This window comes from Saimiri boliviensis, chromosome 11 (assembly GCF_048565385.1).
Source record: "Saimiri boliviensis isolate mSaiBol1 chromosome 11, mSaiBol1.pri, whole genome shotgun sequence".
NCBI lineage: Eukaryota > Metazoa > Chordata > Mammalia > Primates > Cebidae > Saimiri > Saimiri boliviensis.
The window spans coordinates 34,186,765-34,203,437 of record NC_133459.1 but is presented as its reverse complement, the minus strand read 5'-3'; the positions used below and the strand labels follow the sequence as shown (position 1 = coordinate 34,203,437).

General features: G+C 41.2%; 1 protein-coding gene and 1 non-coding gene across 7 annotated transcripts in view; one reads left to right on the top strand and one right to left on the bottom strand.

Moving 5' to 3' along the window:
• Window positions 1-16,673, top strand: part of KIAA0319L (KIAA0319 like) — a 127,619-nt gene that overhangs the window by 82,758 nt on the left and 28,188 nt on the right. For all 6 annotated transcript variants that reach the window (XM_074380503.1, XM_074380502.1, XM_074380501.1 and 3 more), the window contains 4 exons: window positions 3,096-3,197; window positions 7,429-7,526; window positions 11,561-11,648; window positions 15,546-15,638. In XM_074380503.1, the coding sequence (XP_074236604.1) occupies window positions 3,096-3,197; window positions 7,429-7,526; window positions 11,561-11,648; window positions 15,546-15,638 (381 nt within the window). The remainder of the gene's footprint in view (window positions 1-3,095; window positions 3,198-7,428; window positions 7,527-11,560; window positions 11,649-15,545; window positions 15,639-16,673) is intronic.
• LOC120366180 (U6 spliceosomal RNA) lies at window positions 16,002-16,109 on the bottom strand. The gene has a single exon (XR_005580925.2). It is a non-coding gene; the product is annotated as a U6 spliceosomal RNA (small nuclear RNA).

Here is a 16,673-nt window from a genome sequence, read left to right as displayed (position 1 = left end):
TTTCTAGCTTTTTTTTTTTTTTGTACTCATTAACCATCCCTTCTTCCCCTTACCCCCACACTACCCTTCCCAGCCTCTGGTAACCATCCTTCTATCTAACCATTACTCTCTGTCTCCATGCATTCAGTTGTTTTGATTTTTAGATTCTACAAGTAAGTGAGAACATACAGTGTTTGTCTGTGCCTGGCTTATTCACTTAACATAATGACCTCCAGTTCCATCCATGTTGTTGCAAATGACAAGATTTCCTTCTTTTTTATGGCTGAGTAATACTCCATTGTATATAAGCACCACATTTTCTTTATTCATTCATCTGTTGATGGACACTTAGGTTGCTTCCAAATTTTGGCTGTTGAGAACAATGCTGCAAACATGGGAATACAGATACCTCTTTGATATACTGGCTTCCTTTTTTGGGGGGCATAGACCCAGGACTGGGATTACTGAATCATATGGTAGCTCTATTTTTATTTTTTTCGAGGAACCTCCCAACCATTCTCCATAGTGGTTGTACTAATTTACATTCCCATCAGTAGTGAATGAGGATTCCCTTTTCACCACATCCTCACCAGCATTTATTTTGCCTTTCTTTGTATATAAGCCATTTTAACTGGGGTGAAATGATGTCTCATTGTAGGTTTCATTTGCATCTCTCTGGTGATCAATGATGTTGAGAACCTTTTGATATGCCTGTTTGCCATTTGTATGTCTTCTTTTGAGAACTCTCTGTTCAAATCTTTTGCCCGTTTTTAAATTGGATTATTAAATTTTTTTCCTGTGGAGTTTGAGCTCCTTATATAGTCTGGTTATTAATCCCTTGTCAAATGGGGAGTTGGCAGATATTTTCTTCCATTCTGTGGGTTGTCTCTTCACGTTGTTGATTATTTCCTTTGCTGTGCAGAAGCTTTTTAACTTGATGTGATCCTATTTGTTCATTTTTGCTTTGGTTGCCAGTCCTTGTGGGGTATTACTCAAGAAATTTTTTTGCCCAGACCAGTGTCCTGGAGAAGCATCTTTATTTTTAAAGCCACTCATAGGAAGTAGATGTATACATAGTGTTGCCTCAACAAATCTGTACTTCACAGGTGCTGTCCTAAGGTATTAGGAAGAGTTGGTTAATCAAGAAACTAAGTTGGTCTTTATCCCCTGAAAAAATCAAGAGGTTAAAAGTCAGTGAAAATGAATTTTTGCCAATTTTTAATTTCCCAGGGTGTTCTTTGGTAGTAATATAACATGAAATTTTAGGGTTTCAATCCTGAGGCACCAAAGTAATTTTTGTATCCAGGCAAAATGCCTGTAATTTTTTGGTATAATTGTGTAAGGTTTGGGTTGAACGGTATTGAATAGTCATTTTTTGGGTTCATTATATTTTGAGCATCATGTTTCTTTGTTTTCTTTTTTTTGAAAGTCACTTCAGAGAGTTCTTATTTCATCTCCTGGGGCATCCAAATGCTGAAGCTTCCATTAAGGATGGTTTCATTTCTCCCCAAGCACAATGTTCCCATGCAGAGGCAGATAAATCTCAAGTTTCATATTTGTCTAGGAAGCCCTTCTCGCCTCCCAGGCTTGAAATATGAGTGGACTAGCCTATTGTTTGCTTTAAGCTCTCCTAGTTCTGAGGTCTCATAACAAATGAACATTTATTGTCAGAGAAATAAGATTTATATAATCAGTGGCTTTCAATGGTCTGCAAACGTTTTTGGTTGGGGAGAGGGAGTGATATCTAGTGGGTATAGACCAGTGATACTGTTAAACACCTTACAGTGCTCAGGACATTTCCCTCTCTGACAAAGAATTACGTGGTCCAAAATATCAGGCATGCTGAGCCTGAGAAACTCTGACATATGTGAAATAGCTGGTGAATAGTATAAAGACAATATATAGCTCTTTGCTGACTTGAGTGTTCCAAAAATGCTAGCATACTTCAAGATTAGATCAGTTTGAACTGAAATGGTCTGGGAAGATTTCTTGGAGAGGCGACAGGCTTTAAGCTAGAAACATAATGCTGTATTTAGAATAAAGCAAGGCAAACACCCCAATTGAAAGAAATAGCTTTACCAAAGTCCCTGAGAGTAGACCATGGCTTTGTGGAACACAAAAGGCAAAATCAATATAACTAGAGGCAAAATTAGATAGGAAGGATAAGACAGTGAGGACAGTGAGATCAGATGATGGTTGGAAGTTTGGATTTAAATTTGATATGGGAGCAGGAGTCTTAAATAGAAAAGTAACATGGTGGGTGAGTATTTTGGAAAGATTAATGGTGTTGGTTGTTTTAGGAAGACAGAATAGATTGGAATGGAGAGAACTAGCAGAGGGAAGATAAAATAAGATTCTCGGAATAGGCAAGCTGGGTGTGGTGGTGCATACCTGTAGTCCCAGCTACTTGGGAGGATGAGGTGGGAAGATCACTTGAGCCCAGGAATTTGAGGCTGCAGTGAGCTATGATTACACCACTGCACTCACTCTATCCTGAGCAACAGAGTGAGACCCTGACTCAAAAAGAAAAAAAAAAAAATCTTGGAATAGTCTTATGTGAACAATGAATCTTGTTGTAGCAATTGGAATGGAAAGAAAGTAAGGCAGATTTCAGATTTGTGACCATTTGCCTTCCCTTCTAGAAACTTTATATATGTATCTTATTAGAAAGTTACTTGTTAGCATAAAGGTGATACTTGAAAGAGAATTTGAACTCTGTGAAATGTATTATATAAGGAGGTCTTAGGGACAGATTGTAGTAAAAATACAATGGAGAAAAGGAGGAAAAGTAGAGTAATATGGTGTCATAATAACCAAGAGTTTTAAGATGGAGGCAGTTAGCAGTAGTAGAAGCCACTGAGATGTGAGATGAAGAATGAGGGTTGAGATACAGCTTTTAGATTTATTAAGAAGGAATTATTGATGGCCTTGAAAGATCCTTTTCAATGGAAAAGTGGGGACAGAATCAAATTTCAAGCAATTACAGAGTAGAAAAAAAGGTAATTGATGTCAGTAGCTAAATATTGATCATGAAAGGAGTTTGATCACAAAAGAAGAAGAGAAATAAGACAGTTTGGGTCTGTTTCTTACCTCTGGTGTATTTACTTTGTTTCCAGTTATAAAGGAACTGGTGGTATCTGCTGGAGAGAGTGTCCAGATAACCCTACCTAAGAATGAAGTTCAATTAAATGCATATGTTCTGCAAGAACCACTTAAAGGTAAACATCCCCTTACATTTGGATAACTGTTTTTGTTTTTAAAAGAGATGGAGTCTTGCTGTGTTGTCCAGCTCCTGATCTCAAACTCTTGGGCTCAGGAGATCCTCCCACCTTAGCCTTCCTAGTAGCTGGAACCACAGGCATATGCTACCCCTCCTAGCCCTTATCTATTTTCCCCCTCCAACTTCCTGTCAGGAAATTTTTTTTTTTAAGTTACAAATTTATATTAGCAGTCATCTTGAATAACTTCTCTCCAAGTTCTACATCTGCTATTTACTGGTTGTTTGGCCAAAATAAACGTATTAATCTAAGTCCCAGTTTCTTTCCCTTAAAATGGATGTAATACAACCTAATAAATATGTTCTGTATTGATTAGCATCAGCTATATGCTAGGCACTAAACTGGTAACTTACCTGCTATCTCATTTTGCCCTGAAAGTAATGTTATGAGGTAGGAATTATTACCCTCATTTTACTGAGAAAGAAATGGAAATTAAGAGAAGATAAGTCATTTACTTAGATTCACACAGATTATGACTGGCTCAGCTGGGATTTGAATCCAAGCTTGACATCAAAGCCTATGATCTCAAACCCTACATTATATAGTACCTCTCATATTCCATAAATATTTGTGCATTCCCCAGGCTATATCCTATCCTCATAGGACTATTGTAAGTACCATTGTTACCCATAGTCAGACCCTGTCCCTGGGGGGGAAAAAAAGATAAGCCCAATGTGATATACAAAATTCAGGTTTATAAAATATATAAAGTAGGGATGATTAATTCATTATTTAAGAAAACTTTTCTACTATGAACATTCCTTTCACTTTTGAAGTATATGTTAACATACCAAAGTTGGACTTAAAAACACATAGAGGTTCTCTTAAGACTATTTATGACATGAGTGATACATACTTTGATGGAAATTGAGTGAGTTGGGTTTATGTTATTCTCATTAAAAGGTTAGTCAAGTATGTCCTTCCCTATTTAGGATGGGGTCCTTCCATTTTAGGTACACACATCTCTAATACAGTATTCTTAATTTCTAGGCCTAATACCAAATAGTATATTTATGCAAAGAGTACTTTTCCAGAAGCAAAATGCCCTGTCTATTCTATATTTCTGCTCTGGTTTCCTTATCAATTTATTTCACATCCCTCTAGAAAAGCTTTTTCCTTTCTTCCTCTGGTGATAAGTTAAGGAGAATGGGTTTAGTGGCTTTTGAAGTTGGAGGTAAGGAACTGCCTTGAGCTGTTGATTACTTCTGCTTTTTTGTCAAAGACATGCATGGTTCTACTGTGTTTTCTTTCCCAACCCATATTTGCATATACATTTCTGTGGGTATCATCTTGTAGATCAGTGTTCCAAAACACATTTAGTTTAGAAATAGATTCTTTGGCTGGGAGCAGTGGCTCACACCTATAATCCCAGTACTTTGGGAGGCTGAGGTGGATGGATCACCTGAGGTCAGGAGTTCGAGACCAGCCTGGCCAACATGGCAAAACCCCATCTCTACCAAAAATACAAAAAAACTAGCTGGGTGTGTAGCTGTTTACAGACAGGCGCCTGTAAACCCAGTTACTTGAGAAGCTGAGACAGGAGAATGGCTTGAACCCAGGAGGTGGAGGTAGAGGTTGCAGTGAGCCAGTATCATACCATTGCACTTCAGCTGGGACGACAAAGCAAGACTCTGTCTCAAAAAAAAAAAAAAAAAGGGTGCCGGAATGGTGGTTCATGCCTATAATCCCAGCACTTTGGGAGGCAGATCACCTGAGGTGGGTGGATCACCTGAGGTCAGGAGTTCAAGACAAGCCTGGCCAACATGGTCAAACCCCATCTCTAGTAAAAGAACAAAAATTAGCCAGGCATGGTGGTGGGAGGCACGTGAATCGCTTGAACATGGGAGGCAAAGGTTGCAGTGAGCCAAGATCATGCCACTGCACTCCAGCCTGGGTGACAGATCGAGACTCCATCTTAAAAAAAAAAAAAAGGGAAATAGATTCTTTTCCCTTGTCCTCTCTCCAGGTTCTCCTGCCTTTAATAGATATGTGAGATGGATGGTTTCAAACTTTCAGAGGTTGGGGTGATGAGGCAGGACCAATTCTGCATGCTCTTTATCTGTCTCCTGCCCTATGGCAGCCCATTAGGATCCCTCTATGTCCAGTTTCAAAACCACTGTCCAGCTGGGCGAGTGGCTCACTCCTGTAATCCCAGCACTTTGGGAGGGTGAGGCAGGTGGATCACTTGAGGTCAGGAGTTCGAGGCCAGTCTGGCCAACATAGTGAAACTCTGTCTCTACTAAAAAGACAAAAATTAGCTGAGCATGGTGGTGCGTGCCTGTAATCCTAGTCATTGGGGAGGCTGAGGTAGGAGAATCACTTGAACTCTGAAGGCAGATGTTGCAGTGAGCTGAGATTGTGCCACTGCACTCCAGCCTGGGCAACAGCAAGATTCCCCTCAATCAGTAAGTCAGTCAAACAAACATGAACCACTGTCCTCAATCACTATAACCAGCACTCTTTCTAACATTCTTAACTTAGTTGTTCCTGCCTTTGAGCACATTTCTGCCTGCAAGGCATAGTTTATCTCCTGAGCTTTTCTTTCCTAGGAATATTGTCCTGTTTTGAATGTTGCTAGCCTTAGCTATTATAAAATTATCTGTTCCCAAACTGTTTTCTATGTGGAAAAGAATTCCCAACTACAGTTGGAAGAAACGTCTCTGAGCATAAGTCCTACTTGTACTGCTTCTTTCTCTCCTCTTGTAACCTAACTGCTACATAATATATACATTTGTGAGAGCTGTTGGCACTGAGGACTGGCCAAAAAAATACTTGTTTTGGAGGAGGAAGAAGATCTTGTCTCCCAGGCTTATAAAATAATATTGGTCTTCAGATGAAGGATATCTTGGAATTAGGTTCTGTGTACTGATTTTAACATTTGAACTCATGAAATAAGAAAAAGACCACTCTCTGTTAAGCATTTAAGTTTTTTTCTTTCCTCCTTTTTCTTTTTTACTTTTGGTTAGTAACTTAAACTAAACCTTCCTACCAAAGCCCTCCCTTTGTTGTAACTGAGCAAGTACAGAATCATCACTGAAACAGAAGCAAGCCAATTCAGAGGGTCATTTATTGCCAGCGACCACGGAGGACTACTGTCTCTCCAACCCGGCCCCAAAAGGAGGGTGTCAGGACCTTTTATGCCTGTAAACCACCTCCTGAGCGGGGGTGAGCATGAGGCGCTTCAGACATTCTGAGGGCCAGGGGACTTTGGACATTCCAGTTGTTACTTAAGTGGTTCACAGAAGTCAAGATAAGCATTAGTTTGCACATTACCTGGGTAGGTTGGAAATTACAGACCTTAGTTACTTATTACAAGTTGCAGGGGCCAAGATGGCATAGGTTTGTACTGCTTGACCTGTCACATCAGGGTTACAGAGAGCAGTTTCAGCAGAAAGCCGAGGTATGGTTGAGGTGTGCAGTTTTATGGGGCTTTTTACCATGTCACACCTTCCCTAGCCAGAAATGCATTTTGATCCAAAAAAATTTAAGACTACTTTTTCTGGGGAGGGATACCATTTAGATAGGATTCTACCCTTGCCCTACCTAGTGATATAGTCTGACCTGCAAATGAGGACCATTTAATGCTTCATTTGATTTTAATTAATTTCAGTGAGCCTGTTTTAAGTGGGCCATCCCCTACCATCTTCTGCAGTGTGTTATTTAGCTCAGCAGGAATGAAGTAGCTCTTTTAACTCACCAGGGTGTGATGACCTCAGTGAGACGAGCATTGTTAGCACTCTGTAAAAAGCTATTTTTGAACCATGTTATTTAGAAGTCATTGCTGTTCTTTGTTGCAAAAGAAGTTTTGCAAGAAAATGGCCTTTGTTCCTAATGAGTTCATCTATAATGGTTGGTAGGGCATGTATTTTCAATGGTATGCCACACCATGAGCAACCTGGTATTTTTTAGGGAGGATTGGCCCTGAGAAGGTGGGTATGGGGCAGATAAGCATTGTTGGGAGAGAGTTGGAAGAAGCTCTAACTGTAGCTGATTCAGCAAAATTCACTTTTTTTGAGCAGATGGTTTGGTTTCCCTACAGGCTTTGGGGTGAAATCCTTAAAAACTAAAGCCTTGTCAAGATCAGAAGAGATTTGTTATTGGCAGGCTATGTGGCTGTCCTCTTTGTGCGTAGGTGTGTGTTTTCATGATTTTTGTAACTGCCCTTCTATAGGAGAAACCTACACCTACGACTGGCAGCTGATTACTCATCCTAAAGACTACAGTGGAGAAATGGAAGGGAAACACTCTCAGATCCTCAAACTATCAAAGGTGAATTTGTCTCCTTTTACTTGCAGGGCTAAGGTAGAGGAGTTGACTCTTTTCTAAAATGAATACCATATAATTTTCTGTGTACACTTAAGTTTAAACAGTCTTTTAGAAATGAATCCTCCAAATTTCTGACTGGCTGACATCCAGTATTTGTTAGTATATGATTCTCAAAGTTTCATTTGTGGTAAGAAGACTGTACCAGCATGGTAGTGGCAGCTGAAAATATACAATAAACAGCTTTTAAGGCTAACTTAAGGATTTCAGAATTTGGGAGATAAGCTAGGTTATTTGTGGCCACATGACTGTATACATTGACTCAGTCTTTGTGGGATTCAATTTAGATTTTTGGGTTTTTTGAGGGGACAGGGTCTTGCTTTGTTGCCTAGGCCAAAGTACGGTGGTGTGATCACGGCTGACTGCAGTCTTGATTTCCTGGGCTCAAGCAATCCTCCCAGCTCGGCCTCTTGAGTAGCTGGGACTGCATTTATTCCTGGCTAATTTTTGTATTTTTTGCTGAGATTACAGGCATTAGCCACCATGCCCAGCCTAAGTATAGTTGTTGACAGCTGTAAAATGTTTGTATTTGGCCGGGCGTGGCAGCTCACACTTATAATCCACACACTTTGGGAGGCTAAGGCGGGTGGATCACCTGAAGTCAGGAGTTTGAGACCAACCTGGCCAGCATGGTGAAACCCTGTCTTTACTAAAAATAAAATATTAGTTGGGTGTGGTGGTTCATACCTGTTGTTCCAGCTGGTCAGGAGGCTGAGTTGGGAGGATCACTTAAACCTAGGAGTTTAAGGCTACAATGAGTCATGATCATACCACTGCACCAAAACCCAAGTGACAAAGTAAGATCCTTTCTCTAATAAAAATGTTTGTATTCTTTGGCCCAGCAGTCTCATTTAGTCATTCATTCTACATCTATTCATAATACACTGGTTATGTGGCAGGCATTTAATGTTCAGGAACAATAGAGTCTAGTAGGTGATACTGATAGGAAGCAGGTAATTATAACAGGTGGCACACTGAGTCAGTGCAGGGGGTCATTGAAGCCCTGGAAAGTTAGAGTGTCTTACTCAAGAGTTTACCTAATGGGGTCATGAAAGCAACTGACATACTGGGTAAAGGGTAAAGGGATAATACCCCAAGCAGAAGAAGCAACATGTCCACTGGGCCAAAAATGAGAGAGAAAATGTGGGGAAAGGGGAATTTATATGTGATTCTGACTAAGTTGGAAAGATGTAGGGCCAGATGGAGCAAAAGCCTTATATGCCAGGTTAAGGACTTTGAATCCTATCCAGAAGGAATATGGAGGCTTTGAAAAGTTTTAAGCAAGAGAAACACATGTTTAGGTCTTCATATTAGAAGAATCACCTGACTACAGATTGGAGGAGATAAGACTCAAACTATGGAGATCAGTGAGGAATCTGTGAAAAATTTAGGTGCAAAATGATAATAGCCTGAGTAAAAGAACTAAATAAGTAAAATTTAAAAACCACCAGCCTGGACAACATGGTGAAACCCTATCTCCACAAAAAATGTAAAAATTAGTCAGATGTGGTGGCACGTGCCTGTGGTCCCAGCTACTCAGGAGGCTGAAGTGGGAGGATCACTTGAGCCCAGGAGGTGGAGGTTGCAGTGAGCCATGATCATACCACTGCACTCCAGCCTGGGCAACAGAGTGAGATTATGTCTCAAAAAATAGAAATAAAAACCACCTATTGAGTTCATACCATGTGCCATACCCAGTGCTGATTATTTTATATACTTATTTCTTTTAATCGTCATGATAATCCCAAGATGTAGATATTACTATCTTTTTTACATATGACAAAACTAAAAACTGGAGAAATTATTTGGCCAAAGTTCACAAAGATATTAAATGGCAGGTCTGAACTGGAGCTTTCCATCTCTAAAGGCCTTGTCTTGAATAATTGTGCTATGGCAAGTGGTTAAGAACTAAGGTGATGGCAGTGTGGATGGGAGACAAGTGAGTAGACTGGAAAAATAATATGGAGTTTGACCTGATAAAATTTGAAGATTGATGAACTGGTTGGGGATGTTGGGGAAAAGAAGTCCAGGATAATTCTAGCTTTTTGGCTTAGGTATGTGGGTGGATGTTCATTTAAATGAGAGGAAGGAGGAGCAAGTTTTAGGGAGAAGTTTATAGATGGTTAATTCATTTTTGGACAAAATGAGTTTGAGGTACCTGTGAGACATCTGAATTGAGTTGTCCAGATAGTAGCTGGGAGAAAGGGGCTGGAGGTCAGAAGACAAGTCTGGGCTAGAGAGATAAATTTGCATATCAACCTCAAATAGATGATTACTGAAGCCACAGCAATAGATAAAGTCAACCAGGGAGAGTGTGCGGAGTGAAGAAATAAGCAGGCTGAGGTTGGAATCCTGGAAACATCCATCATTTAAGGGACGGAAGCTACAGGAAACTAAAGGAAATGAAGTATGGGCACAGAAGGAAAAGCCAAGAAGGGGAGTGTTATAAAGAGGAAGTAGCCAAAGATGCTACCTGTGGCTCAATTAGTATTTACACAAAGAAAATACTTCAAAAGAAAGAAAGAAAAAGCATTTTCCTGGAAGGTGTTCATTACAGCATTAGCCATAATAGTAAAAATTTGGAAACAACCCAAGTATCCAACAATGTGAAATGCTTATATGAAATTTGACACATTTATGTACTCTGGGGTCATTAAAATAAAAATATGTAAAAGATTGTGGCTGGGCATGGTGGCTCACCCGTATAATCCCAGCACTTTGGGAGGCCGAGGTGGGTGTATTACCTGAAGTCAGGAGTTCAAGACCAGCCTGACCAACATAGCAAAACCTTGTCTCTACTAAAAATATTAAAATTATCAGGGAATGGTGGTGTGCGCCTGTAGTCCCAGCTACACGGGAGGCTGAGGCATGAGAATTGCTTGAACCCAGGAGGCAGCAGTTGCAGTGAGCCAAGATCGCACCACTGCACTCCAGCCTGGGCGACAGGGTGAGACTTTGACTCACAAAAATAGAAAAGAAAAAAAAAGGTTGCATCATAGCAGGGAAGGTGTTCATGCTAAGTGAATAGAAGAAAGAACAATAGAAAGTTTGATACCTTAATTTTAGCTAGACTTTGAATACCACTTAAATAAGAGCTCCTTGAAGGTAGAGATCTTACCTTATTCATATCCAAACTCCAAGCCTAGGACAATGACTGGTATATCATTTGGTTCCAATAAATGTTTGTTAAACAAATGAGCCATAGAAAACTATTTTAATATGTGATCAAGAATTAGAAGGAAATGGAGAAATTTGATGAGTTGATGTGTTATCATAGTGATATGCTGGACACTTTTCTGTTGTTTTTTCTTTTATATTAAGTTTATAAATTAGTAAAAATGGGGGGGGGGAATATTCAGATATTTGGGAGCTATTTAATATCTTCACAAAATGTTTTTCTTTGAAGATATGATTATTTTAATTTTGTAACTCTGTGAAGTGGGATATTTGGGCCCCTAATGTTCTTCTGAAAAAGAAAATGGGAGTACAGAGATGTTTGAAATCCCTTCTGTTGTCCTAGAGTCAGCTAGTCATAAGATTCACATTAAAAGCTTTTCTTTTCCTTTTTTTTTAGTTCACTGTTTATCCCTTCAGCTAGTTTACTTTTTCTTGCTGGAGTACAGTGACATAATCTAGGCTTACTGTAACCTCTGCCTCCCGGACTCAAGCCATCCTTTCACCTCAGCCTACTGAGTAGCTGGGACTACAGGTGTGTGCCACCACACCTGGCTGATTTTTCTGCTTTTGATAGAGATGGGGTTTTGACATGTTGTCCAGGCTGGTCTTGAACACAGGAACTCAAGTCAACCACCCACCTCCTCCCAAACTGCTAGGATTACAGGCTAGTTTACTTTTTCCATTTTGGAAACAGAGCAAGGAAAGAATGAAAGATTCAGCATGGGAAAGTTCAGATATACGTTATTTTAAATGTAATTCCTGCGCTTTATGTTTGTCTAAGAGATCTTCTCTCACTTCTGCAGCTCACTCCAGGCCTATATGAATTTAAAGTGATTGTAGAGGGTCAAAATGCCCATGGGGAAGGCTATGTGAACGTGACGGTCAAGCCAGGTATGTTTACAGCCCTGGATGTATCTGCCTTCCTCCCTCTACAGGACTCCTGAGGAGATAGAAATTTGATTTGGGTTTTTTTAAATTCCCATTTTTTTGAAGTATATTTATTCAACAATTCCTAGTTCAATGTGGTGAATAGTTACAATAGAAAGTACAGACTTTGTTTCAACAGTGCTCTAGTTGGAACACTGAGCTGGACACATGGCCCACAGAGCAGTATGGCCTAAGCAATAGCTTATCTATTGAGAACTACTTCTCCAAGTGGGCCATGCTGAGAGAGGACCATGTGTTGTAATTAACAGACACAGGGAAGCCAAGAGCCTAGGAGAAGCATGCAGAAGGAGAACCAGCCAAGTGACCAGCTCTTTCTGATCTCTTTCCAGAGATGTGGGCCTTTGTACACAGAGTTCCTCATTTAAACACTACCAGTCTCTTTCACCTTGGTAACAAAATCCTGCCATTCTTTAAAAATGAACCACTGTTGGTAGATCACAGTGCAGTAGGAAGGTATCTTATTTTGCATTTTCAGATAAATTTTAAGAAAAGTTGGACAGTTGTATTAGTGCATTTTCATGCTGCTGCTAAAGACGTACCTGAGACTGGGCAATTTACAAAAGAAAGAGGTTTAATGGAGTACAGTTCCATGTGGCTGGAGAGGCCTCACAATCATGGTGAAAGGCAAGTAGGTGCAAGTCACATCTTACATGGATGGCAGCAGGCAAAAAGAGAGCTCGTTCAGGGAAACTCCCATTTTTAAAACCATCAAGTCTTATAAGACTCATTCACTATCATGAGAACACGGGAAAGACCTGCCGCCGTAATTCAATCACCTCCCACCAGGTTCCTCCCATGACACATGGGAATTGTGGAAGTTAGAATTCAAGGTGAAATTTTGGTGGGGACACAGCCAAACCATATCATTCCATTCCTGGCCCCTGCCAAATCTCATGTCCTCACATTTCAAAACCAATTATGCCTTCCCAACAGTCCCCTAAAGTCTTAACTCACTTCAGAATTAACTCGAAAGTCCATAGTCCAATATCTCATCTTATACAAGGCAAGTCCCTTCTGCCTATGAGCCTGTAAAATAAAGGCAAGTTAGTTACTTCCTAGGTACAATGGGGGTACAGGCATTGGGTAAATACATCTGTTCCAAATGGGATAAATTGGCCAAAACAAAGGGGTTACAGGCCCCATGCAAGTCTGAAATCCAGCAAGGACAATCAAATCTTAAAACTCCAAAATGATCTCCTTTGGCTCCATGTCTCACATCCAGGTCATGCTGATGCAAGAGGTGGGTTCCCATGGTCTTGGGCAGTTCCACCCCTGTAGCTTTGCAGGGTATAGTCTCCCTCTCAGCTGCTTTCACAGCCTGGTGTTGAGTGTCTGTGGCTTTTCTAGGTACACAGTACAAGCTGTCAGTGGATCTACCATTCTGGGGTCTGGAGGACAGTGGCCCTCTTCTCACAGCTCCACTAGGCAGTGCCCCAGTAGGGACTCTATGTGGGGATTCCAACTCCACATTTCCCTTCCACACTGCTCTAGCAGAGGTTCTCCATGAAAGCCCCGCCCCTGCGGCAGACTTCTCCCTGGACATCCAGGTGTTTCCATACATCCTCTGAAATCTAGGCGCAAGATCCCAAACCTCAATTCTTGACTTCTGTGCCCTTGAAGGCTCAACACCATGTGGAAACTGCCAAGGTTTGAGGCTTGTACCCTCTGAAGCCACAGCCCGAGCTCTATATTGGCCCCTTTCAAGCCAAATGGGAGCAGCTGGGATACAGGGCACCAAGTCCCTAGGCTGCACACAGCATGGGGAACCTGGCCTGGCTCATGAAACCATTTTTTCTTCCTAGGCCTCCAGCCCCTGTGAAGGGCTGCCGTGAAGACTTCTCACATGCCTTGGAGACATTTTCCCCATTTTCTTGGGGATTAACATTTGGCTCCTTGTTACTGATGCAAATTTGTACAGCAAATTGTGAATTTCTTCTTAGAAAATGGGATTTTGTTTTCTATTGTGTTGTCAGACTGCAAATTTTCTGGACTTTTTTGCTCTGCTTCCCTTACAAAACTGAATGCCTTTAACAGCACCCAAGTCACATCCTGAATGCTTTGCTGCTTGGAAATTTCTTCTGCCAGATACCCTAAATCATCTCTCTCAAGTTCAAAGTTTCACAGATCTCTAGGGCTGGGGCAAAATGCCACCAGTCTCTTTGCTAAAACATAGCAAGAGTCACCTTTGCTCCAGTTCCCAACAAGTTCCTCATCTCCATCTTAGGCCACTTCAGCCTGGACTTTATTGTCCACATTGCTGTTGGCATTTTGGGCAAAACCATTCAACAAGTCTCTAGCAAGTTCCAAACTTTCCCTGTTTTCTTCTGAACCCTCCAAACTGTTTGAACCTCGCCTGTTATCCAGTTCCAAAGTCACTTCCACATTTTCGGGTATCTTTTCAGCAGCACCCCACTGGTACCCTGCTGGTACCAATTTACTGTATTAGTTCATTTTCTTGCTGATAAAGACATACCAGAGACTGGGCGATTTACAAAAAAAAAAAAAAAAAAGAGATTTAATGGACTTAGAGTTCCACGTGGCTGGGGAGGCCTCACAATAATGGTGGAAGGCAAGGAGGAGCAAGTCACATCTTACATGGATGGCAGCAGGCAAAAAGAAAGCTTGTCCAGGGAAAATCCTGTTTTTAAAACCATCAGATCTCATGGGACTCATTCAATATCATGAGAATAGTGCAGGAAAGAGCCTCCCTCCCCAATGATTCAATCACTTCCCACCAGGTTCTTCCTCCCATAACGTGGGAATTGTAGGAGTTACAATTCAAGATGAGATTTGGGTGGAGACACATCCAGACTGTATGAACAGTGGTACACATACAGCATAAATTCTCAATGCTGTTTTCTTTGTCCGTAATAGATGTTCTTTTCATTCCTTGAACTTTGTATCCAAGATAATCCTTTCACCTTCTTAAAAATGTGATCAGCATCAAAACCATTTGATCATTTTGCAAATAAAAGGCCACTGGGTTTGTAGCTCACAGTCATTCGGCTGGACCAGAGTGGTTTGTGACTTTCCCGTCACTTAACCATAGTTTACTTCACACACAATGAGCTCTGGGATGGTTGAGAAACCACCCATTAGCTTTTCAGCACAGTCTGTACTAAGGGACAGTTTGCTTGCCAAGGCCTTTATTGCCCAAAGCTTATCTAGTCAGGCTTGGCTGAAACCAGTCACTTGCTGCTGTAGTACTTTTCATTGACTAGATAGCACATGAGCATTGAAAGAATACACAGGGTGTGGTCTTAGGAATGGTCAGATTTGGAAGAGGCTTTATACTCCCAAGTGTCTTATGTTAGACAGATGGCAATCTGGTCTTGTGACTCTCCTGTGTGGTGATGCTTCAATCATTATGTAATGCAAGGGTCCCCAACCCCTCAGGCCATTGACCAGTACCAGTCTGTGGCCTGTAAGGAACTGGGCTGCACAGCAGGAGGTAAGTGGCAGGCAAGTGAGCATTACTACCTGAGCTCTGCCTCCTGTCAGATCAGTGATGGCATTAGATTCTCACAGGAGCATGAACCCTATTGTGAACTGCACATGCAAGGCATCTAGGTTGTGCACTCCTTATGAGGATCTAATCCCTGATGGTCTGAGGTGGAAGTTTCATGCATTGCACCCCAAACCATGCATTGCACCCCAAGCCCCAACCCTAACCCCCTGTTCATGGAAAAATTATCTTCCACAAAACTGGTCCCTGGTGCCAAAAAGGTTAGGGACCACTGATGTAATGGAAATTGATTTATACTCCTCTCAGATACAGCCTGCTCCTCCTGTAATTTCTAAAGCCCCTTTCCCAATTTCTTTTGGGTCACTTTCTTGCAGCGCCCCGTAAGAATCGGCCCCCCATTGCTATTGTGTCACCTCAGTTCCAGGAGATCTCTTTGCCAACCACTTCTACAGTCATTGATGGCAGTCGTGAGTACTTATCTAAGCATGATGTTTCAGAAGAACATTCACTGTGTACTCTGGTAGAAAACTCTAGTAGAAGATATGGGGCCAGCTATGTCTGTGTTCTGTTTAGGCCAGTCATCTTGACCGTTTTAGGGGAAGGACAACTATCTGAAGCAACTGATTGAAAAGCAGCATACCAGACAGGCCTTCTTTAAAATCCCCATGTAGCCTATTTGAAGTAACATTTCTGCTTTGAGATGTTAAGAAACTGAGATTATGCAGTTAGTTAGCATGATTTTAGTTGAAACTCACTGGTTTTCAGATTTGCTTAGATGGAGTTGCCTGTTTAATTCATGGAACTGAAGTTCCTTCCAGTCATAGCAAGATAAGTAACTGGGAGGCCTGACTGAGGAGCATTTTTTTTTTCCCCTAGGGGCCATGCTAATCTTCTCCGTATCGTTCCAATTTTAGTATACGTGCTGCTGAAGCGAGCACCTGAGGAGCTTTTACTCAGCCATGACTTGCCTAACAAGATTCTCATCAGCCTCCTCCTGGAGACACTCACAGAATGCACTCCACACCCTGATCTGGGCTCCTTAATATTTTACTCTTCAGAGTAGTGTCATCCAATGAGTGACATGAGAGGATTTTTGAGTCTTTGCCCTTAGTAATGGCTGTATGGTGCAGGAGGTTTTAGACCTATCCTCTCACCAGTATTTGCTTTTTTGTTTTGGGAGACTGATTAAAGTCCTTTTACCCTGACTATCTTGGTACCAATGATGATTTTTGGCAGAGGCAATCACAGCTTTAGCAGAGGACCCTCTAACAAGGTTAAGCATTTCACTTTGACAGTGCTGGCAAGAAGAGGAGGCTAGGAGGATGATAGCAGGCCAAGAGGTATGAGGGAGAACAGGAAGAATCCCTTGTGATAGAGTGTGGTAGAAAGGGCTAACATTGTACTGTTTTATTTTACAGTTTTATACAGGTCAAAGTTAAATAATATGCAAATATATACAGTGAAAATAATTATACCATCCCTGTCTCCTAACAAGTTTTCCT